The sequence below is a fragment of the Ochlerotatus camptorhynchus genome, unplaced genomic scaffold (assembly GCF_037179485.1).
Source record: "Ochlerotatus camptorhynchus isolate MF236.1 unplaced genomic scaffold, CSIRO-AGI_Acam_v1.1 ptg000227l, whole genome shotgun sequence".
Lineage (NCBI taxonomy): Eukaryota > Metazoa > Arthropoda > Insecta > Diptera > Culicidae > Ochlerotatus > Ochlerotatus camptorhynchus.
In genome coordinates, this window is record NW_027040717.1 from 137,222 (window position 1) to 160,263 (window position 23,042).

The 23,042-nt window shown below is 40.4% G+C and overlaps 2 protein-coding genes across 2 annotated transcripts in view; one reads left to right on the plus strand and one right to left on the minus strand.

Moving 5' to 3' along the window:
* Positions 1 to 4,834: 4,834 nt before the first annotated feature.
* The window catches only part of LOC135703966 (extracellular serine/threonine protein CG31145), a 142,343-nt gene continuing 124,135 nt past the window's right edge, over positions 4,835 to 23,042 (minus strand). Inside the window, exons 2-3 of the mRNA XM_065225322.1 lie at positions 20,413 to 20,842; positions 4,835 to 9,906 (exon numbers count right to left, since the gene is read on the minus strand). Of these exons, the coding sequence (XP_065081394.1) occupies positions 6,647 to 8,215 (1,569 nt within the window). The 5' untranslated portion in view covers positions 8,216 to 9,906; positions 20,413 to 20,842 and the 3' untranslated portion in view covers positions 4,835 to 6,646. The remainder of the gene's footprint in view (positions 9,907 to 20,412; positions 20,843 to 23,042) is intronic.
* Positions 16,395 to 23,042, plus strand: part of LOC135703965 (uncharacterized) — a 43,721-nt gene continuing 37,073 nt past the window's right edge. Inside the window, exons 1-2 of the mRNA XM_065225321.1 lie at positions 16,395 to 16,770; positions 16,975 to 17,097. Coding sequence (XP_065081393.1) covers positions 16,395 to 16,770; positions 16,975 to 17,097 — 499 coding nt within the window. The remainder of the gene's footprint in view (positions 16,771 to 16,974; positions 17,098 to 23,042) is intronic.

The following is a 23,042-nucleotide window of genomic DNA, read 5'->3' on the forward strand; positions in this document are numbered from 1 at the left end:
AAATTGATCCTCAGCCGACTAAACAAGTTTGTGGAGGAACATGACATTCTTCTTCCGGAACAGTTCGGGTTCCGTAAGGGGCATTCCACCAATCATCAGCTAGTGCGGGTGATGAATAACATCCGGAGTAACAAAGCTGTATCCAAGTCCACAGCCATGGCCTTGTTAGACGTCGAAAAGGCGTTTGACAATGTCTGGCACGACGGACTTATATACAAGCTTTGTAACTCCAACTTTCCACCATACCTTGTGAAAATCACCCGTAACTATCTCCAGCAAAGGTCGTTCAGGGTGTCGTTGAATAGTTCCCTTTCGGGACAATTTCCGATCCCAGCAGGTGTTCCGCAATGGAGTCTGCTGGGACCACTGCTTTACAGCATCTACACGTCGGACATCCCTCCTCTAGGAGACGGTTGCGTGTTCTTTCTGTTTGCAGATGACACCGCGATAGCCGTCAAGGGTAGGATGCCTCGTGAAATTACGAACAAGCTCCAACGATGCCTTGACACCTTTACTGATTATGCCACCACGTGGAAAATCAAAATCAACGCCTCAAAAACCCAAGCGATCATGTTCCTTCACAGACAATCATTAAAACTTAAACCGTCTCCCTCCTGTACCGTAATAATGGATGGTACAAAGGTCGAGTGGTCCACTGATGTTACTTATCTCGGGATGTTGTTCGATGAGAAGCTCCTGTTCCGCTCGCACATAGAGAAAACCCTAGTTAAGTGCTCCGCCTTGGTTAGGTGTTTGTATCCGCTCATTTGTCGCAGATCCCGCCTCTCAAGGCAAAACAAACTGGCTGTTTACAAACAGATCATAGCCCCCGCGATCTTCTATGCCGCCCCGGTGTGGGAATCGTGCGCTCAGACCCACAGGAACAAAATCCAGGTTGCACAGAATAGAGTGTTGAGGATGATCCTAGATCGTCCATTCGACACAAGAATAGCAGACCTCCATCAAGAGGCAGAAATTCCCAAAGTAGATTCCAAAATTGATGATATGACAACTAAATTTATTCAAAAATGCAATCTTTCTGAACATGCTTTAATAAGCAATTTGTACATAGTAGGTTAAGTGTATATAGTAGAGTAGGTTAGTTTTAAGCTGTAAATAGTAGTATTAAGTAGTTTCTCTTCAAATTCTAAAAACAAAACAAACCAATCCCACCAAGGTGGTCGACCGTGTACTAAGTCTAGGACTAATTCTGTAAAACAAATTTTGAATTTTGCCCATACCTAAAGATGAAGAAAGCAATTAAATCACTTAGTAAAAATTTATATGGTAATCGTCCAAGTTAAACTAAAATAAAGATCATTTAAACTAAGGTATTAGCTCATTTTCGCTTCGGACGGCGTGGTGAACAGCAATAGCAGCAGTAGGAAGGTGGTGGTTAGTCCACTCCTTCACACCTAAAAAGCAACAATTGACTGTGACTGGTCGTGGCAAAGGAGGAAAAGGTCTGGTAAAGGAGGCGCCAAGCGTCATCGCAAAGTTCTTCGAGATAACCACCATCGGTCGTCTGGCTCGCCGTGGTGGTGTCAAACGTATCTCCGGTCTGATCTACGAGGTGTGCTAAAGGTGTTCCTTGAAAATGAGGTCCGTGATGCTGTCACCTACACTAAACGCGCCAAGCGTAAGTTCTCATGGATGTCCGCTTCAATAAAACGGCTCTTTTCACGGCCATCAAGCTTACATCAGTAAACAGTTGGAATAGAATTTATCTGTGCTTGTTTGTCCATATTCAGAACCACAAGCTCCCAACGACCACACAAAACGCTCTCCAGAGTTGTAATCTTGTTACCAAACTTGGAAGCAGGGGTGCAAATGATTTTGAATGATTCTCTTAATCAACTTTCTCTTTGAAAAAAAGTAGAAGGGTCTGTGCTTAGGGGCACGAACGGAAGCTTGACGTAGGACCGCTAGTGGACGGAATAAATGTGAAGAGCATTTAGTTCTTTTAATTGATGAATTATCTATTACCTCAACTCTTTCCGTTTTTGAATTGTAGGCGTACCAAATTTTTAGTATTTTTTTTTTCAAAGAGAAAGTTGATTAAGAGAATCAATCAAAATCACTTGCACCCCTGCTTCCAAGTTTGGTAACAAGATTACAACTCTGGAGAGCATTTTGTGTGGTCGATAGGGGGCTTGTGGTTCTGAATATGAACAAACAAGAACAGATAAATTCTATTCCAACTGTTTACTGATGTAAGCTTGATGGCCCTGAAAAGGGCCGTTTTATTGAAGCGGACATCCATGGCCACTTACGCTTGGCGCGTTTAGTGTAGGTGACAGCATCACGGACCTCATTTTCCAGGAACACCTTCAGCACACCTCGAAGATCAGACCGGAGATACGTTTGACACCACCACGGCGAGCCAGACGACCGATGGCGGTTATCTCGAAGAACTTTGCGATGACGCTTGGCGCCTCCTTTACCAGACCTTTTCCTACTTTGCCACGACCAGTCACAGTCAATTGATGCTTTTTAGGTGTGAAGGAGTGGACTAGCCACCACCTTCCTAGTGCTGCTATTGCTGTTCACCACGCCATCCGAAGCGAAAATGAGCTAAACCATACAGCAGCGCTCTTTTACATCTTTTCAGGTTAAAGCAGAATGATATGCATCCAAGTGGTATAAAAGCTACAAAGGCTCCTCCCATTATGAGTAGTTTGCTATCAAGTGGCGACACTGGCTCTTTTCCTTTTGCGCACACGGCGAATGAGAACGACCCAAATTTGAGTTTAGTTCACTCATAATCGCCAAAAGTGCAGGAACTCAGCGATGAGTAAATTTGTCTCATGGTTTCCTGTAGAAAACCTAAAAAATCTGCCAGATAATAAGGAAATTGACGAAAATTTTATTCAGTCCCGGAGTAGTACCAATAGACTGAGTGAATCCAATCTTTACTTCTCAAATTCGGGAATTTTTCCCTGGAAAATCCTGGAACAACCTGGGAAAACATGAGGCAAATTTAGTCATCGCTGAGTTCCTGCACTTTATTTCTTATTTCTGAGATAACAAAACTCAAATTTGGGTCGTTCTCATTCGCCGTGATATCACCTTGAAAGATATCGGCGCCGGTGGTTAGCGTGATTACCTCTCACCCCAGCAGGCTTGCGTTCAATCCCAGTCGGCGCCGCCGGGATGTTCTGAGGCATAACATCTCTTCGAAAAGGAAAGCCGTTGGTCCTCGGTTGAGTTGTTGGGTCGATTGGTAGGGTCTAGGTGTGGGAGCTGCCTCCCTGGCGTCGGTAGCTCAGTACGGAAAACAAATCTCGCGTCACTTTTCAATAGCTCCTATCTACATTGATCGATTCTCTTCATCGACACTCTCTTTCGTAAAAAGAGAGCTTTCCTGCCGTCTTCGTCGAATTAGATGCTAGATTGTTGCTTCTTCCATCGAAAATATCCGGCCATGGCGATTCAAAGTTGAACAAAATAATTTGTACCCCTGCTTTCAGTTTGATTACATGAGCATTTTGTGTGATCGTTGGTTCTGAATATGGACAAACAGGCAGATGAATTCTATTCCTACTCTTTACTGTAATAAGCTTGATGGTCCTGAAAAGAACCGTTTTGTTGCCAAAGTTGGTGATGATTAAACCTCCGAAACCAAACAGAGTGCGTCTTCGTCACTCAAAACGTAGACGACATCCATGGCCGCTTACACTTGGCGTGTTTAGTGTAGGTGACAGCATCATGGATCTCATTTTTCAGGAACACCTTCAGCACACCTCGTAAATCAGACCGGAGATACGTCAGACACCGCCACGGTGAGCCAGACGACGGATGGTGGTTATCTCGAAAAATTTGCGTTTGGTCCTGAATATGGCGATGAGTATGCAACATATTACGCAATTCCATCTTACCTACTCGCACGCGCCCAAGGATCGGAGCCGAATGCCACTTCGACTTGTTTCGTCTACTTACTACTCTCTGACGACTGTGCTGGGGAAGCAACATATGCATGTAGGTAATTGGTGGATTTGTTAGTTAATTCGACGCTTTTGGACAACGCTGGACACTTACCAGTTTTTCAATAGTTTATTGTTGAAAATCAACATTCGGAAACATTGTTATCGATGCGTGGCCATATTTCTGATTGATTGGTGGATAAAATTATTGAAATTGGACCAGGGGTAGCTGAGTTATTAACGTTCAAAATCTTTCTTAATTTGTTACATGTTCCATTTTCGGTTTTCACAAAGTGTACCCCCATATAGAAATCAAAGACGTAGTCCTACGTCAAAAACTATATTTCAAATAGGACTCTCATGCCAGTATCCACAGAAAGCTCGATACTTAAATTGATGTCTAGCGAAGCAGCTAAGGCTGTAGAATTTAATGATAATTACTTAACGTGGATTGCGTTTGAAACTGGACTACACCAAACATACAAAACAAAGTGTGTTCGTTTCCTTCAAATCGTTTTGGTGCCTTCGGTACACTTATTTCTTGCCCCATGGGATAAGTGCACCGAAGACACCGAGACGATTAAACCGAAACTCGCACTCTTATCTCATTTTTTTTATATGTGCCAACGTGCTTATTTGTGCAGTTTGCTGAGAAGTACGCTATACTAGATATTATGAAAAATAAAGTCTAATAAGAGAAGCATAGCAGTTTTGGCACTACTTAAAATTTGCTCCAGTTTTGATATGCACCTGTCATGACTTAGGGTAGGACTAAAATCGATACAATTGCTTATATGGGATCGTGCCCCTATGGTCAAAAAATAATGCTTCTTAGTGTAAAACGAACACTCTTCAGAAAATATATTAAATATTAACAGGGCCGTCATCGTGTCAAATAATTTTAAGCCAGCTTTTCTAATATTTTGAACAACAATCGTAGTCTCTTTATTACCATTTTTTTTCTTCAATATTTTATTTTTCTTGTTTCTTCATTATTTCATCCTACGCTTAATGTACTCTATCTTCGAATAAATTATAAATAGGTATAAGGATATAAACAGCCTTACGAGAGAACCAATCGTTTTAAACAAAAATCGCTAAAGATAAAAGTGCATCGAAAAATTTCAATCGTTCCTGTATTGCGATTCTCCTTCACTATCACCACTAACTACCATCGATCGTTCTGTGCGGCTTACCGTTGCGTTCATATCCTACATCACGACGACTAAACGAACCAAAAGATCAAAATCGATTCGCGAGGGTGACACGGTAAATAAAGGTGAATCATGAACCCTTTCCCCCACGCTATCATTTACGTAGTCCTCGTTAACAAAATTACCGTTCCGTTCCACACACCACGGCCGGTTCGGTTCTGACAGATAACAAATGTTATCATTTAACTGCGGGAAGAAGGATGAGAATTGTGAGTGGAAAAATAAAAAAAAATATGTCACCCAATTTTGACACAGCTGTTCCTGCTGGAACGGTGCTGCGGTAGAACACGTGTCCAGACTGAACTGAAAATGTAGCAACTTCAATTTCCGGAATTCGATACTCCACACAAATTTCACGTCGTTTTCTGTTGCTGTTTTTGATTAATTATCGTTATTATTAAATACAATTTTGTCACAATCGGTCTCACTCGGGGAACAGCATAAATTTATATGTATTTTCGTTTATTTATTTATGTTTTCGTTTTGCTTTAGCTTTTTTTTTTTTATATTCTGAATAAAAAAAAAATGTTTGCACTGAAGGAGGTGGTGTGATAATTGCCGTTGATATGAAGTTAATAGCACATATTATTATGGGATGGCGAGAGAACGTTACTCACTTGAATAATTGGATATTAATTTGTAATTTTTCTGAAACCATCCCTGCTGTCCGAGGACAGTGTTTTTGTTCTTGTTGATGTAGTGAGGTTGAGCTTTTATCTACTGGTTGATTTAATATTGTTGGTTTTTGGCTGACAGTACTGGCTACCGAGTAAGATTTGTAGTACTATTCATCATCTTGCAATTTGGTTGGCGCAAAAGTACGGAACAGACGAGGAGGATGTTCGATATCTTATCTTAAGGGGTTGAAACAATTTTGCCACTCCGTTCAGATGTATGGGGTAATGGGAAAAACGGGTTCGGAACGTGTACAATAGAGTTGTAAAACTTAACAGGAAAAAAACAAGAACATCTAATATCATCTAACGTTTAAAACGTAAATATGGTTCCACGAGGGGACTCTCGAATAAGTTTTGCTCATTTACAACTTTGGCCTCTCATTGCTGCGGAACGGTCCGCGTGCTACGAATATGTATATGTATATCTTTCTTTATAAGTGGGCTATACACAGTTAATCCTATTGATCTAATAAACATCAGAACTTTACAACCATTCAATCGAAATATTTAGAGCGTACATATCTCATCTAGCCCTGTGTGTATGTGCCTCGTTCGCTATCATTTTATGATAATGATCTTGCAATGAACTAATTATCAACCCGACTAATGCCACATTCACTAACGGAAAACTTCCGTTTTACAGTTTTCCATTTCGCGGCTTCATTCACTCTCGCTTTTCTTGGTTGCTTATTTTTCGCGTTTCGCTCACTCACTCACATCTGGATTAGACTATGTACAATCTTCTGTATCGGTCGACTCGATTTGCACCGTTGCTCTTCAGATTAATCAATATCTTATAGAGACGTCTTGTCCGCCTGGGACGATAGGAACGCTAGGAGAAGTTGTCATTGTTGCCCAGATGGTTTTGACTGCCGTCAAACTCTTCTTCGGAGGCCTTCTTGAGGCAGTCTCGTACGGCTTGCAGAATGATTGCTACCCTACGGTCCAGTGCGGCCAAGTGCGGTTCCCAGAGCACAGGTGCAATCGGATCGGCGGATAGCGTCTCTCGAATTCGTTCCGCCAGCGATTTTGGTCCATTGTGGAACAACAGCAACGTTTCTAGCGTTGATGATCGAATCAGACAACACTGAAGCAGTGGTGCCAGAATTGAGAGTTCATCGTGGAACGGTCGACCGAAGCCTCGGCCGTGATCCAGATGAATCGGGAACGTATCGTTTCCGAAGATTTTGAACGTTTCGTAGTGATGTCGGTCCATGTTTCCAATGAGGAAATCAAACACCGACATATCCATCAGATCGAGCAATCGGCGGTCCTCGTCGTATGGGGGAATGTCACGAACCATGGCGCAGTAATCGGGATCAGTTTCCCACTGTGCCTTTCTGCGTTTGTGATACGACCGACGCCAGGGATGGCGCCACACTTTTCGTTGGGTGTCCTGCTGAGTAGGCAGGAAGGCAGCAAACGAGCCTTCCAACGTGTCCGGACTGCCACAGATGGCATGGGATGTATCACAATAGTAGGAACATTTACCGTGGAAACACTTGTTCCGTGCAGGTGATATGAAGAACGTTTTCAGCAGGTTATCATCGCAAACCCTCTCGATTTCAGTGGTAATGTTGAGAAGTCGCCCGGTAACTGGCATTGCCCGCCGGAATCCCATTATCCGATCCAGATGGAAAGCTGCAATCTCGGCCGTGTGCCGTTCGTAGTCGGTAAAATAGAAATGATTTGGCAGCGTTTGCTGTTCCCGTGGGAAGCGCATAGGTTTGAACAGAGCATGAATATCGTTGGGATATTCAATGATCAACTTAATCTGGGTGCCACCTTCCTTCTGGACAACGTGCTTGATTGGTAGCGTAACCATGTCCTTTATCACAGCATCCACGAGCTTGTCCGTTTCGGGGTAGAGCTCATTTTTAGTAATGGAAAGTTGAAACTTTTCCAGATTGCTTGCATTGCTGCTGATCCGCAGATCAAGCATTTCCGCAAGCGATGGATTGACGTCGTCCGTGTAGTCTTCTTTTATCACTATCCGTTCGAAGTGCTGTGGATTGCGACGGTTCTTCGGTGCCACTACTATTGCGGTAAGATCCTTGAACCGATCATGAGGAGGAGTAGTGGTAATCTGTTTACTTGGGTACCCAGAACCGGAGGTTTCAGTCCGGCCTCGGGTATGTGGATTTGTGGTAAGATACTCCTTAGAACCGGATGCATTACTTTTGGCAAGATACTTCCGGTGAAACTCGTTATAGATTCCATTTTTGTCGTCTTGGCTGGCGAACCGTATCCGCGCATGGGAGGGAATAAATTCACCTCTGGACACTCCAAGGTCCATCTGTAGATCGATCACCAGTAGCAAGGTGAACAGCACCAGCGAGGCACCGAAGCCAAGCGCCAGCCGCTCTTTCAGCTTCTTCGACCGAATCCAGTACATCTTCATTGATCTTACGTTCTGGCCGTGGTCAGGGTCGCACGGGCGACTGATCCGCTCACTTCAAACACCAATTATCGAATGATTGCCACTCACAACACTTTCGATTCCACTCGATTCATGACCAGAGTAATCTTTTGCAACATCACCAAGTGGTACATTTTATGCGACTCAGCAAATCACTCCGTGCGCTCAACTACCTAGCTCACACGTAACACTACCAACCGACAGAAATTGTTTTTACTTTTTCGTCACTATCACTGTTAGAGGTACACTGAAAAAGGGCACCCTCTACACCGGCCACGACACGCTATGCTTATGCACTTTGATTGTTTTTCACCGGTGTCAGCATTTTCGAACGTTTTACTTCTCTTCACATCCAATGCCACAGCAACACCGCTTGAATCTGCTGCAGTCTACAAAGACGACGATCCTTCACCACTTGCACCACGAGGCCGCTGATTCAGCTGATTCAAACAAAAACATGACATTTGCCGTTCATCCAACTTGGGCCAATCTGCTCTCATCTAGCCTCTAGACTCAGGCTGTCGTCACGTGGCCCTTCTGGGTACGTCTATTTCACAAACAGCCCACTAGTTTCAAGATGCTACCCAAGATGCTTGCTCCAGCAAATTATTGTGTGAACTACGGAAAGCAGTTTCTTTCAACTCCCGCAGCTTCGCGACGAGCACTTGCGAAATCACTCGGTTCTCGCGCACTACTAGCGGCGCAATTTTGTGATAAGATTAAGCTTTCCGCTAAACTCTCTTTATTTTTCTCTCTCTCTCTCTTTGTTTCACTGCTGGTTCTCTTTCCAGTCTCACACAAACGAACAGAAAAAGCCTTGCAATTTCAATAACAACCCGACCTTCGTGCCGCACTCTCGTCCAACACTTTCGCACAACAAAAAAAAAACCAGAATATCAAATCTCCAAGTTCTACACTTAACAATTGCCCCGAAGAAGCGACACACAATGGTGCGAAAAAAGCACCGATCATTTACATAATCTTCGCTGCCTCCCGCTCGGGGCAAAACGAGGTTACCGACGTCGTCTTCGCGGATCGCACCGGAGCGCTTCTTCACATCAATTCACTGTTTGAGAACTCTGCTCCGATGGTGTTTTTTTTTTGGGCAGCCTCTGGGCTACAGGCTGCAGAGTAGCGCGCCTGGTGTCTCGCGTGGGCTCTGAATCGATACTGAAATCAAAGCTACCAGTGGTGGGTGCACACCAGCGAGAGAAAGAGCAGATTAATGGCCGGCACTTTCCCGGTACCTTTCCTTTTTGTTTCTTTCTGAACAGCTGAGAGCTGCTACCTGGCGACTTCGTTTTTGGTTTTGTTTTGATACAAGTGCCTTTCCGCGTGTGGTGGCTCGACAGGCAGGTGCGTTCGGTGTTCGACTTGACTTGAATGAAATTTAACGACTATCTGGAAGGTGTTGTTATCGTTCACCCAAAACCAGCACCATCAGTTGTAGCAGTAGGGGTGATGAAGCCCGATTTGGTTGGTAGTGCTGTTGTCGTTGTCGTCGTTGCCGTTGTTCGATACCTAGCGATTGGTACATGGTGTTCAGCGTTTCTACCGAACTTCCGAGGAGACGGTTGGCCTCGTGAAATGAGGATGACAATTGCTTTGAGCCGATAACAATGGGATGGAATCTCAGCAACGGTTAGGATTTGTACCTATGGAGCGGTTGGTGGCTGAAATAAGAAGAAACAGAGAACAGACAATGAAGATCGGTAAAGTTGGGCGTTTATGTATACATGCTTTTTTTTTATACATCTCTAGAGCAAATAGTCATAACGTTGTAGCTGATTTTGTAAACAACGACCTCAAACGTCAATTTGTCGAAACGGATAGCTCGCCCACGCAAACTAACACCACCATCAGGTTGGAAAACCTTTGCCTATTGGATGATAGTGTTAGTTTGCGTGGGGGAGCTAGCAGTTTTGGCTAATTGACGTTGGAAATCATTGTTTATAAAGACAGTAATCGACGTTTAAGCCACTTGCTCGAGAGTTTGAAAATTTAACATTATAGCTTTTGCAAATTTGGAATATTTTATATTGTAAAAATTGACAGACTATCCGGTAGTATTATCTTTTAAGGAAGAAACCAACACGTGAAAAAATCCCGATAAACATTATCCAAACATAACGTTAAGATGACCAACTAGTTCATTTGAATTCATGACTTAGTTCCCGTAAGCGTGCTCGAGTAAATCAAATGTTCAAGAAATTAATCTCAAATCCATGAATTTAGTTCACGCATGTTCAGCGTGATCGGTGATTTCGTAACGGTACAGAAAATCCAAAATAAAATCATGGTTCCATGTATCCATAAGTGTGGTTTTCGTTCCTGCAATCGTGAACTTGGATTACATGCAAAGCTGCAGCTGTCGTTTTAGTTGTTGTCGAACTTATCCCCTACAAAGTGCTCGGAATCGTCAAGAATGGTGTGTTAATTATTAGTGCATGCAGCTGAGGTAATTCAATACGACCCATGTAAGCTGATGAATAAATCCTCGAGCTCTTTCTTGGTAGTTGTCACCGAAGCAATTGGGATGAATCTGGTGGTGGGTATGTTTTTCCGCTGGTTCGGACCCTAGAAATAGCATGCGGGAAAAGGTAAGAAAACACCGAACATACGATTTTTTCGGTTGCAGGACTGTTTGCGGCTTGTTGCTTGTCAGGGCCGTCTTAACCACCCTTGGAACCCGTGGTATTTTTTTTTATTGTGGGGCCCCCTATGATTTGATATCATTTTTCAAATTCTAGCACACATGAAATTAAAATAGGTACGTGCGACAATCCTTTTTCGTTTAAATTTATTTTTCCTACCTCCTTTTACTTCAAAACACATCAACTAAGACCGTTTACGACTCCTTATACTTGCAGATTTGTGAATGAAAATATTGATATAAATTTTCATCAATATTTCGTACTCAATATTCATGATAGGGGAAAGGGATGTAATGTCGGCCTAAATGCCCCTAATTTGGGCCCATACATAAATTCAGCAATCAACTAAATTTTCAATAGCGACCAAAAATATCCATTAGTACCGTTCCAATGACGCATTGATCTTGATCAAATTGATAAATAGCAGATTTTTAGCGATTGGACCAATCTTAGATCCATAGGCCAACATTAAAGCCATTTCCCCTATATAACCAATTAAGTCTGGTTTATGGCATCCCTCAATTTATTTTTCAACTCATTTTAATCAATCTTGAGTAGTTGATAGTCATCATTGTAATAAATATCCTGAGGATTATTTCCACATCTGGGAAAACCAATAAACCAAATAGCCCATGATTTAAACTAATAGAATGCTTTAAAACCATGATTAAACTTACAATACTACGTGGGGTTTAGTTCATCTATTAATAATTAGTTTGTACAACTCATCTTCTTCTGGTTTCCAGTTCAGGCTTGCTAAAGACAAACGAGATGACTATCTAATCATAGTGCATTGGGAAAACACACACACACACACACTTAGTTAAAAAAAATCACCGTGCTTAAATATTACAGAAAACAACTCAATGCAGATCACACTCGTGACAAACGTCCCAAGTAGCAATTTGGGTTTTATGACGGTTCTGAAGACCATGATTTTGAGTTGTAGAACGCTTTAAATCCACGATAAAACTTGAAATGTTACTTGGGGTGAGTGGTTCGTGATTCAAAGGCTATAAGAAACGGATTACCAATTATTATTGCGAAATGCTCCGTAGGTTTCCTTCCACCAGGTTGCTTCAGCTTAATTCAACCCCAAAGTATCGCAATCTTAGACCCTCACCTATATAAAAAAAAAATAAGAAAACGTCTTTAATACGGTTTTTATGTAGCTATTTGATATTTTTGAACAACTTTACCCAAAAAACCAACTCCCTAGGACGCTTTATTTAGAAGATAAAATCGAGTGTATTCTACGTGGAGAACTAAACAGAAACCTTAAAGAGGTGGTGCTTTGCAAACCGAGCAACTTTGTCGAAGATCGTAGAGCTGTAGAAAATATGCACATGGCTCTAGAAATTTTGACCACGCTACCGGCATAACTGCCTTAATGTTCATTTGTATATGTCTAGATGAAGCTGAAACACAGCAAATTAAACAAATATCTTTAATGGTCATTTTCTCAACATGACATGGGACTAATATGCGAATACCTCCGGTCTACCTGTGCACAGTTCGAAAAAATAATGTAAATTTCTGTTCAGTATGATGCACATAAATGGAGCGTCACATATCATATAAGTTTAAATTATATATCATGTAAAGTTCTGAGACATTTCATGGAATGTAGTAAATATTGTATACAAAAGCCCATTGTTGTAAACAACATTGTTTACAAGTTGCTCGGTTGCGTGAAATTAAATACAAGTTTACGTGAATGAATATATACATCACTATTAAAATTCAAAATTTTATCTGTGTGAGCGAAAATTCATAGCCTTCTGAGAGCCTTCGGCTCATTTTATTTGATTATTTAAAAATAATCCCCTTTATTCAGATTGAGCATAAACCGGACCAACTCAGAATATGGGTTAAATTATTAACCTAAAAATGGTTAAATTTACGTAAAATTTGCATTTGCACCCTTATATGGATCAAATTTACCCATATTTAGGATAACAAATTTACCCATATTCTGAGTTTTACCGCTTTACACCCAGGCTGGGTCAAGTTTGTATGGTGGATCACAACCTACTGCTCTTTCGCTGGGACGCAACTTGACAATCGGGTAGCGATTTCGAGTCAAATCCGAGCCAGTTGCTGATTGGTTGATTTGACAGTTGCAATCGTGGAATAAAAAGGACTTACATCAATGCCGGAATCAATGTTGACGTCAATGCACAGTGGTTCAGAATGCAGATTTGGGTGGAAGGATATGTTTTGAGCCTGAAATTGAAACTTTAGACTAAAAGTCTCTTCTACAAAGTTGTTCTTTATAGTAAGGCCCTCATTTTAATGACAATGAATTCTAAGGTGGTTCTTATTATCATTATAATCAAAAATCTAACTTTTTTGTTTGAATAAATTAAGGTATACATTCTTCAGCAAAGTTAGGTATAGCTAAGCTAATTTAAAGCAACTTTGTTGAAGAGTTTTTTTTTGTATCTTTGGAATTGACTGATTTAGAGCTATTCTCTTGAATTGAATTAAGGTGTCTCTAAAAAACAGTTGTTTTGCTCTAGTTTTCTTATTTTAAATTTCTCAGCTAAGATGTCAGCAAATAACTTTTAGATCTTTAGAAGGCGCAAATTTTTGCAGCATAAAACTTGTCAATATCTTTCGCCGATCAAGAGCTATTGACGTTTTTCTACTAAAAATATTCCCTTTAAAATGTTAATATTTCTGGTTGGGGCAAACAATTTTCGACGGGCATTCATCAAAAATATTAAGAAGAATGAGAAGCTGGATTTTCAAGTCCCGTCATAGGTCTTTCGATGTGTATTGAGGCTTATTGCTCCGCGCATACCTACAAGCGTATTTATGAGCTTGTAGGTACGTGTGAACCACTTGGTCTAAAGTGAAAGATTAGTAACTTTTTGTACCAAGATCAAATGGATTTGCAGTCTTTGCCAAAGTTGTTTTCTATAGATTTTTGATAAGCTAATGAATGGGATCGCTCCGTTTCTCATACATTTTCCCATACAAAATTTAAATTCTCCCGAAAATGGAAACGATCGCAAAATTCAATCAAATTTTGCATAGTTTTTGGGGACCTCAATATGCGCTGAAAGAGCAGTGGGGAAAAGGAGGTTAAGTTGAGCCACCTTACTGTGCTCCGAAACGGAAAATTAGCGGGATAAAACTATTTACTCCGTTTCTATCCGTTTTAGGGGGTTAGTATCTTCATTGCAGTTGTTTATAGTTCAGACCCTGAAAGATCAACAAAGTAAAGCTGAAAGAAGAGCTGCAAAATGGAGCACATGCGACATGACAAAAGAGTGAGGCTCGTTAAGAAAATACCTGGAAATACCTGGGTACTGCGAACACAGCCGTTTTTGTTTTGCAAGTCAGCAGGAAACAACTTGAAAATTTTCCGATATCACAAATTGTTTTGCTAATGCACTGCTCACAATTTGCATATACATGCTGTCGAAAGTTCACCCTTTGCTCCATAAATAACGTGTACATGGTGTTGGGAGTGCACCTACCCACATGACTCTTATAAAGTTTGTTTGCATTCTTCCTTCAGCAGTTCGTGCAGGTTCGTTCGTTCGTTACATTGTTTACATCCGAGTATTTGAGCGAGTATTTGAGCAAGTTTTTTGTTGAAGAATATTAGTAAAAAAATGCCGAAATGACAATATTTTCAACATTGACCACAATACTTTCTCTGCCGACGGGGATTGTATGAGAAAAGTATCACTTTTAGCAGCTCTAGATCGTTGGATTCTTTTTGACAGCACCAGTTGGATTCTTTTTGACAACCATTTCGTGTTTCTCCGCACCACTCAGGGAAATACTGTCTATTTTCCGCACTGGTGTTACGGTTTTACAGGACGCAACTAGGATAATCATACAAAGATATTGGACGTCAAAATGTCGTAAAACATATCAAAAATAGCATGGGAGACTTTCGAGAGACAAGTTGTGGCTAGCAGTGATGCAGAGAAGGACAACGAGTTCACAAATAGGCACGACAGACGGGTGAAGAAACAGCAAAAGTTGGTGAGATCGTTTTAAATTTTAAATTTTTATTACTGCTCATGTTGGGATTGGGAGGGACCATCAGGACACCCGTGGGAATGCCAACATTAAATGATAACATTTCGTGGATAAGGAGCGGGCTCTTCTCCCCACTCATTGGGGCATTTTCCTGTTTTGGAGGCTCGTCTTTAAGACCAATTGTGCGATCATGTTTAGGACAATCAGAGGTTATATAGCTTGACTATCATCATCATCAAAGTATTTTTTTTTTACACGTTTTGGAAAGAGATATTACAAATCATAAAAATTAAAGGAAAAAAACGGTTTTTCCTGGATAAATCTTTTCCAATACTTTTAGAAAAATAAAAATGTAAATTTTTCGCCAGCCGCAGAAAGCTTCGCATTTAAATTAAACTTCCGTTTATAAAAGAGCTGACCACGCTCCTTATTTTAATTTAAATCAGGAATCTAAATTTGTTGTTTTAAGTTATAGGTGGTTACATTTTTCTGCAAAGTTGTAGAGTTATGTCCCAGCCTGCCTAAGATCCAGCCCATCCACCTAACATTGTAGTTTCCACGGCAGGCAAGCCATGCAACCAGCCAATTCATCATTCCCAGAAACAACATCGTCGTTCCCACATAGCGTCTGGAATAGATCAGATTCAGTTCCGACTAACCTCATCGAGTGCAACCTGAATCCCGGTACGTGACGATTCGATGGAGGACATCGTGGTGACGTAGACTGTTCCCAGCTGACCTCAGCAGTTTAACAGAATAGTTAGGTTGTTAGATGGTCGTAAGTAGAACAGGCAGTCAGTTCTTAGTTGACTCTAAAAGTATTCGGTTGGTAGTTCTAGTTTGATCTGTAGTTCTAATTTGATGAAGTGAATACAAGTGTTCAAGTGAACATAATGTTTTTTTAAAATTCCCTGGTGACAATCAGTACATAAGTGTAGAAAACAATATTTCAAGCAGCTTTGATCACGACACTATTTATCTAGCTTTTTATTTGAACATGCTAGAGCAATTTTTCTGCTTTTAATTTGGGTGTTTCGAAAAAGCGGTCTCCAAAAGAGTTGCAGGGAAAATTTAGCAGAACAAAGTGATGCGGTATATCCATAGAGGTAACTCTTAAACCAGAAGGTCCCGAAGAAACGAGCTCAACTTTTTGGCTCAGCTCTGGCACTATCTTCGCTAATCGATGCACCCCTCGAAACATAGGAAAATCCACTGACCCCTCATTTTATCTGTCAAACTTTCATAGCGAATCAAAACAAACATTGCGTAGTACTAGAATTTGGACTACAATGAGATACGTTAATCGATTTGCTTGGGACCAATAGGCTAGTCAAGTAGTGAGCCAATTTAAAATCGTTAGTTTCCACCGGTTGGTATTACTTAACATTCAAAAGTGATGGGTAATTTCAACCCAAAAACAGTTGACAGCTAAGCCCTGTGCGTGAAAGACGTGTTTCTTTTATCCGTCTCGTTATCAGGTTATAAGCTATTGAGTATTCTATCAGATGGGTGCTAAACGTGAGAACACCTTGGTAGTAGATTTTAGTGTGCTGCCGAAGCGACCAGATGCATCTGCCGTACAGAAATTCATGTACGGTGAGTTGAAACTGGACACAGCGGACGCCTCAAACATCCAGTTTCACAATGTTAAAAACTGTGTCTACGTCGAGATGGTAGATGCAGCAACAGCCAAGCGCTACTTTGCATCACATCATCTACAACACACTAGGCAGTGCGAGAAAAAAGCTTACAAAATTCCCGTGTTCGTGGAAGACGAAGCCGTTAACGTGAGAATCCATGATCTCCCTCCGAAAACACCTAACACGGTGATGATAGAAAGTATGCGACCATACGGTACACATCTAAATCTCAATTCTAGATGCTCAGCAAATTTTACACTAGCAAATCAATCTTCGAAAAATCTTCTTTCATTTCTCGCATCTACTTGCATCGCGCATGTACTTGCATCGCGCATCAATTTTTTGCAGGAAATCTTCAGAATCGCCATCAATCTTCTTTCTATGTACTCAGCGTGCGCACAGCTAATCACAGCAAAATACAATTTTGCCTGCATCGTAGATAGAGTCGTCCCCCTCGTCTACAATGGCGTACGTGTAGTACGGATGAAGCTCAAACAACTCATCCCTTCCTATCTGACGATCGACGGTGATACAACATTGATTACATATCGCAATCAAGCAAAAACATGTAGGTTCTGTGGTCAAAAGGCTCATCCCCGACAAAAGTGTAATAGCTCTACATCACGCATTACTGTCAATGACCCTACAGACGCAGCAAAGGTCACAAACGATGAAAACATCGAACAAACATTACTCGATACCATTCAAACCCAATCTACAATAGGCGAGACCAGCAAAAATACCCAGCACCAACACTCCGATGGAAATAATAGCGCACAAAAATCGACGGATATTGAATCGGATGATTTTCTAACCGTCACCAACAAAGTTCAATATTCTAAAATATTCTACTTAATCGACTTCTGCTTTACCGACTCTAAAAATGAATCGACAAATATATAAACAAAACTTCCAGAGGCCAGAGCTTTCACATATCTTTTTAAAGGGTCTGATTTGGGACTCAATCATGAACTGTTGGGGTGTGCAGCTGCCGGAGTCTTCGTTCGATCTCACTGTACCACGGTTGTTCTCATATATGAGGCGGGTTGATAGGATAAAGTCACAACTCTTGTTTTAGATGCAAAACACTTTAAATCCATCTGTTTTGAGCAGTAGTGTGATTCAATGTGCAATACACTTAAATAGATAGTGAAAGATTTTCAACATTTCAAAGTTTGAAACACTAGAAATTAACGTGTATAACACATTGAACCAAGGTGAAATACACTCAAAGTAAATGTGATTGTGCATTTAAAAAATCAAGTGTTTAAACACTTCTATCAAACGTGTGGAATTTTTTGAGTGTAGTCATGATTCTTTAGCTCTAATATTCGCGCCAGAAACACCAATGTTGCCTGCTGAAAAGTTGATTGAGTATAATCCTAAGACATCAGTGACTTGGATCATTAATAACTTTTGATGCTTGCATTCTATCGAAAAGTGATTTTAACAAAATTTTAGCTGAGAAAATTCCCTACGAGCACATATATTATTATTCAAAGCAAAGTAATATGGTGAATTGTTAGATGGATAAGAAAAAAAAATGGTTTTTCCATAGTAATTTCCATAGTAACTTGAAATGGTTTGTGCCATGCCCTTTTCTTATCAAATGAGTTCAAATTTTGGGAGACTAATCAAGACCCAATTTGGAACCGTTTAAGCACTGTGGAGCACAAATGTCAAATTTTGAATCAGTCTAGTGCTCATACTTTCGGTACAGTGGAAGCAATCTTTTTTTCATTAATTTATTCTTGATATATTTGTTTATTTACTGCCTATTTGCGGTAAAAAGAAGAGTAATAGCTTACTTTGATGTGATGTGATGTGATGTGATGTGAATGGAACCCAGCATCAATACAAGGATTACCAATGTCTGCAGATACTTTACTGGTTACACCTTTCCATTCGTACCGTAAGATTTGATAAAGAGTCATACATTGTTGAGATATTGTTTAAAATGCTTCTTGATTCTAAATTCATTCTACGAGTTTCAATTCCGTCCTAACGCATTAAAACCATAGAGGTAACTCTAAGACCAGAAGGTCCCGAATAAACGTGCTGAACTTTTTGGCTCAGCTCTGGTACTATCTTCGGTCCCAAGCTAATCGATTACCCCTCAAAACATTGGAAAATCCACTAACCCCTCATTTTATCTGTCAAACTTTCATAGCGAATCAAAACAAACATTGTGTAGTACTAGAATTTTGACTAGAATGGGGTTAGTTAATCGATTTGCTTGGGACCAATAGGTTAGTCAAGTAGTGAGCCAATTTAAAATCGTTAGTTTCGAATTGATTGTTGTTAAAACGCCATAAGATTTTCTTCGTCCTACGAATAAACGTAGGAAAAGGGGATTGTTTTGTTTTGAGAACAATGAGCTTAAATATTCATATAATGCACTCTGATAAGATTTATGTTGTAGCTAATAAACTAACGCATCGGAACAAACCTATTATTGATTGGTACATTGTGAAATCATTGATATTATTGATTTTTTTTCTGATAGATAGATCGGAAATATGCAAGAACGACGAAGTAGCGCTCTAATCTACTTCTGGACGATGCCAGAGAATAAATCGGATGTATTCCGAGAGAAACTTTGGGGAGATGTTGGAAGTATCTTCCAGGGGAAGTTAACTGAAAACTCTTATTGAGAAAACAAGGATGATGAATTTTCCAGGGGAATCAAGCAGGACTACTGAAATAAATGTCTGCAGGACATTGAAAAAAAAAGAAGTTTCTGAAAAACAAAATTGAGAAACTTCCTGTAAAGTTAGTAAAACAAAATCATGGGGAGTCGAAAACAATTATTGGAGAAATTGGAATTCTTCATGGATCGCTCAACAAAACTTAAAAAATGAACATTCTGATAAACCAATTTAATTTCTGGGCACAAGATGTTGTTGTCATTGATAATTCCAGGGGAAACTATCGAGAAAACAAGGATGACAAATTTTCCAGGAGAAACTGGAATTCCACGACGCTCAACAGAAGTTAAACAAATGAACATTCTGAAAACAATTTATTTACTGGGCAGCAACAATTATTTCGCATTCCGTCGATGTTAGTGCCCTGATTGCGCCAAACACACCGAGTGTGGACCGTGAGACCTACCATCCTAATCTTAAGTGAAAGAGCTTATGATATATCCAATTATTTGTATTTTACATTTTATTTTGGGGATCTGAAATTATGCTAGATGAAGTAGTGAAATCAAAATTAACTGATTGTGGTCAGTCTCAAACTGCCTCAAGCATTACAAATATTTGTAATTTTTCAATAAATATTTTGCAGATACATATTCACTGTTTACAAAATATTACTAAATTGCAATTGTTATGTTTTTTAACTGACTACAATCAACTAATGACTGAGCAGAGCAAACATTCCCGTAAACCAACGGAAACCGGCACATACCTACATATCAGTTATTGACAATAAATCCAAGCGGAACAGCACACATAGCGCAGCAAACAAATCAGCTATAATCTCGCTTTTTTGCATGATTGAAAAAAAAAAGTACACCGCTTCCGCATTTTTCACCTCAGGGGCTGTTCATAATCTACGTAGACCGTTTCCCAGAGGATTTAGCCCCCCCCCTCCCCCTGCGTAGACAATCGTCCATACACATTTTTTTTTAAATTTGTATGGACTGCTGACGCTTGCCCCCCCCCCACTAAGTCTCTACGTATTTTATGAGCAGCCCCTCAACAATAAAGCAACACCGCTAGTACCTTTGAGTACCACCCTCGAGTGCTCCACCCAGTATGGTACAAGCTCCCTCTCCTGTATCTCTCAAATAGAGGGTGCCAATTGGAGGCAGAAAAAAGCCCATTTTGCACTTCTCACATGTACCTACCTATATGCAGATTATGGCTATTACCTTTTAACAGTACGGGGGTGCTGTTGTATCTGTTCCAAAGCTTGGTCAGGTAGTGGAATGAAATGAGCTGTGGAAGCCTCGTCGCTGCCACTCTGACTGCCACACCACGCTGCTGTTGCCGCAAAGCTGATGATCAGCGTGTGTGAGGTTTTATGCTTTGTTAGCCGGCAGCTCTAGCTTCTCGTCTTCCATCCATAGGTGGATCCCATGTGGTTGTGTTGTGCTGTGTTGTTTTGATGCTACAGTTGTGTGGACGAGTGGCGAGTGGGTCAGACCAGACGAGCCGATAATTTCCATCAACATCTGTATCGAATCGGCTTAGCGGGAACTTGCATCAGGAGATATACACACAATACCACCGCACTTGCTCCGAGCTCTGATCACTCTATGCGCTCGGTGGTGGTGGCGGCTGGAGAGACCGGAAGATTTCCTGGAGTAGGAAAAGAAAGAGAATAATCAATTAGTTGATTGCCATTTATCGTCTTGATCGCAATGTCGGTACGATACTTGATTTGCCCTCCCTCTCGTAAGTGGTTTATGTACGGAAATTAGGATGAGAAAATTTTAACTTTGGATCGAGGGCTTTGAATTGTTGATATTACTTTTGTTTGCATGGTTCGCTTGCTGGCTCAAGCGGAAAAGTGCCTTCCGTAGGATCATTGCGGCGTTCACAGATCTCATAAAAGAGAAATGCGAAATAGGGTCACGGGATGTTATTCAGACCTCGCTGAAGTCCAGGATTGAAGCAACTTTTCAATCCGTTCTTGAATCTTGATAGTTCGGAAACTGCGATACTCTGCAGTGAAAACGATCAAATTCTCTTTTCTGTCATTGCTGCATTCTACTGAATTTCCCAACTGGTGGTGATCGTAAGCTACTTCCTACACACCGCCAAAATAAACATTTTCACGCAAATCAAAACTATTGTTGTTGTTTCCAGCCGGATTTCTGGGTTACTAGTGCACTGTGGTAGTTTCGGTTAATGGATCTTGATTTTTTTCATCGCGCGAATCCGGATCTGGACGGTGCTGGCGATCGGTGGGAAAAACCCAGGTCTAGCAGTGAATTAATTTACTACCTACCCGGTAGGCCAGTAGGCATTCAGCCCCAGTCTAAGCGGGTTCGTGTAGAGTTTCGTTCGTAAAATTATTTATTCACTGCTGTTTACATGGCTGTGACTAATTTGCGGCGACCACGCTGCGGCACAGAAGAACGTAGGAACATTGTAGCCCAGAGCTAGCTACCTGGTTACTCAGTGAAACTGTATTGTTACGGTAGATCACGAACATTTTTTTTTTATGCGATGCCTTAGATGGGATGGAATGGGAAAAGTAATGTTAGACTTTTTTTTGTTAATATGTGGAGTGATAACAATTTTACGTCCGTTCGGACTTGAGAGTTTATAAGGTTGTTCTCAATAGTACTAGACCGTGACTGTAACATCACTTAATGAATGGGAATGAAAATATGTATGAAGGTATCAACATCAACAGGCTGAATGTAGCCCCAATGATGGATAATAAAAGTTGCTTTAAATTATAGCCAAACGAATAAAATACATATACTCAGCACTCTCGCTTCAGGCCTGCCATGGTGGTTTTTTTTTTTTTTTTTTTTTTTTTAACTCTTTATTTGTTCCAAATTCAAAATAAATTACATTTCATTTTAACCTAGGTGCTCCAGTTACTGCAGTAACGTACCATCCTTAATTGTTATGATATATATCTAAGTAAAACAGCAAAAAAGGTTATCTTCCATTTAATTCCACTTAATTAATTTTGGTATCCATGACAGATACGTATTTCGACTACAATGTGCAGTCTTCATCAGTGTCATTCCCACTAAAGAACTTATCAAAATCTAACCCCCTTAAGTACTCATCCCCTAGGTAAAAAAAGCCAAGATCATAGGTATAAAAATGAAACTACAATGTGTTGAATCGGAACCTACCTAACTAATAAAAACCAAAGATTTAAGTAAGCTAAAGGAGAAAAATCTATAAAACTCTCTAAAAAGGAAAATCCCCAAAGGCTTGGTAGCCATCATAATGAAGTAATGAAATTGGGTTGTTAGCGGAATGCTAAATAAAACAGCAAAAAAGGTTATCTTCCATTTAATTCCACTTAATTAATTTTGGTATCCATGACAGATACGTATTTCGACTACAATGTGCAGTCTTCATCAGTGTCATTCCCACTAAAGAACTTATCAAAATCTAACCCCCTTAAGTACTCATCCCCTAGGTAAAAAAAGTCAAGATCATAGGTATAAAAATGAAACTACAATGTGTTGAATCGGAACCTACCTAACTAATAAAAACCAAAGATTTAAGTAAGCTAAAGGAGAAAAATCTATGAAACTCTCTAAAAAGGAAAATCCCCAAAGGCTTGGTAGCCATCATAATGAAGTAATGAAATTGGGTTGTTAGCGGAATGCTAAATAAAACAGCAAAAAAGGTTATCTTCCATTTAATTCCACTTAATTAATTTTGGTATCCATGACAGATACGTATTTCGACTACAATGTGCAGTCTATCCAATACCTATACCTATGATCTTGACTTTTTTTACCTAGGGGATGAGTACTTAAGGGGGTTAGATTTTGATAAGTTCTTTAGTGGGAATGACACT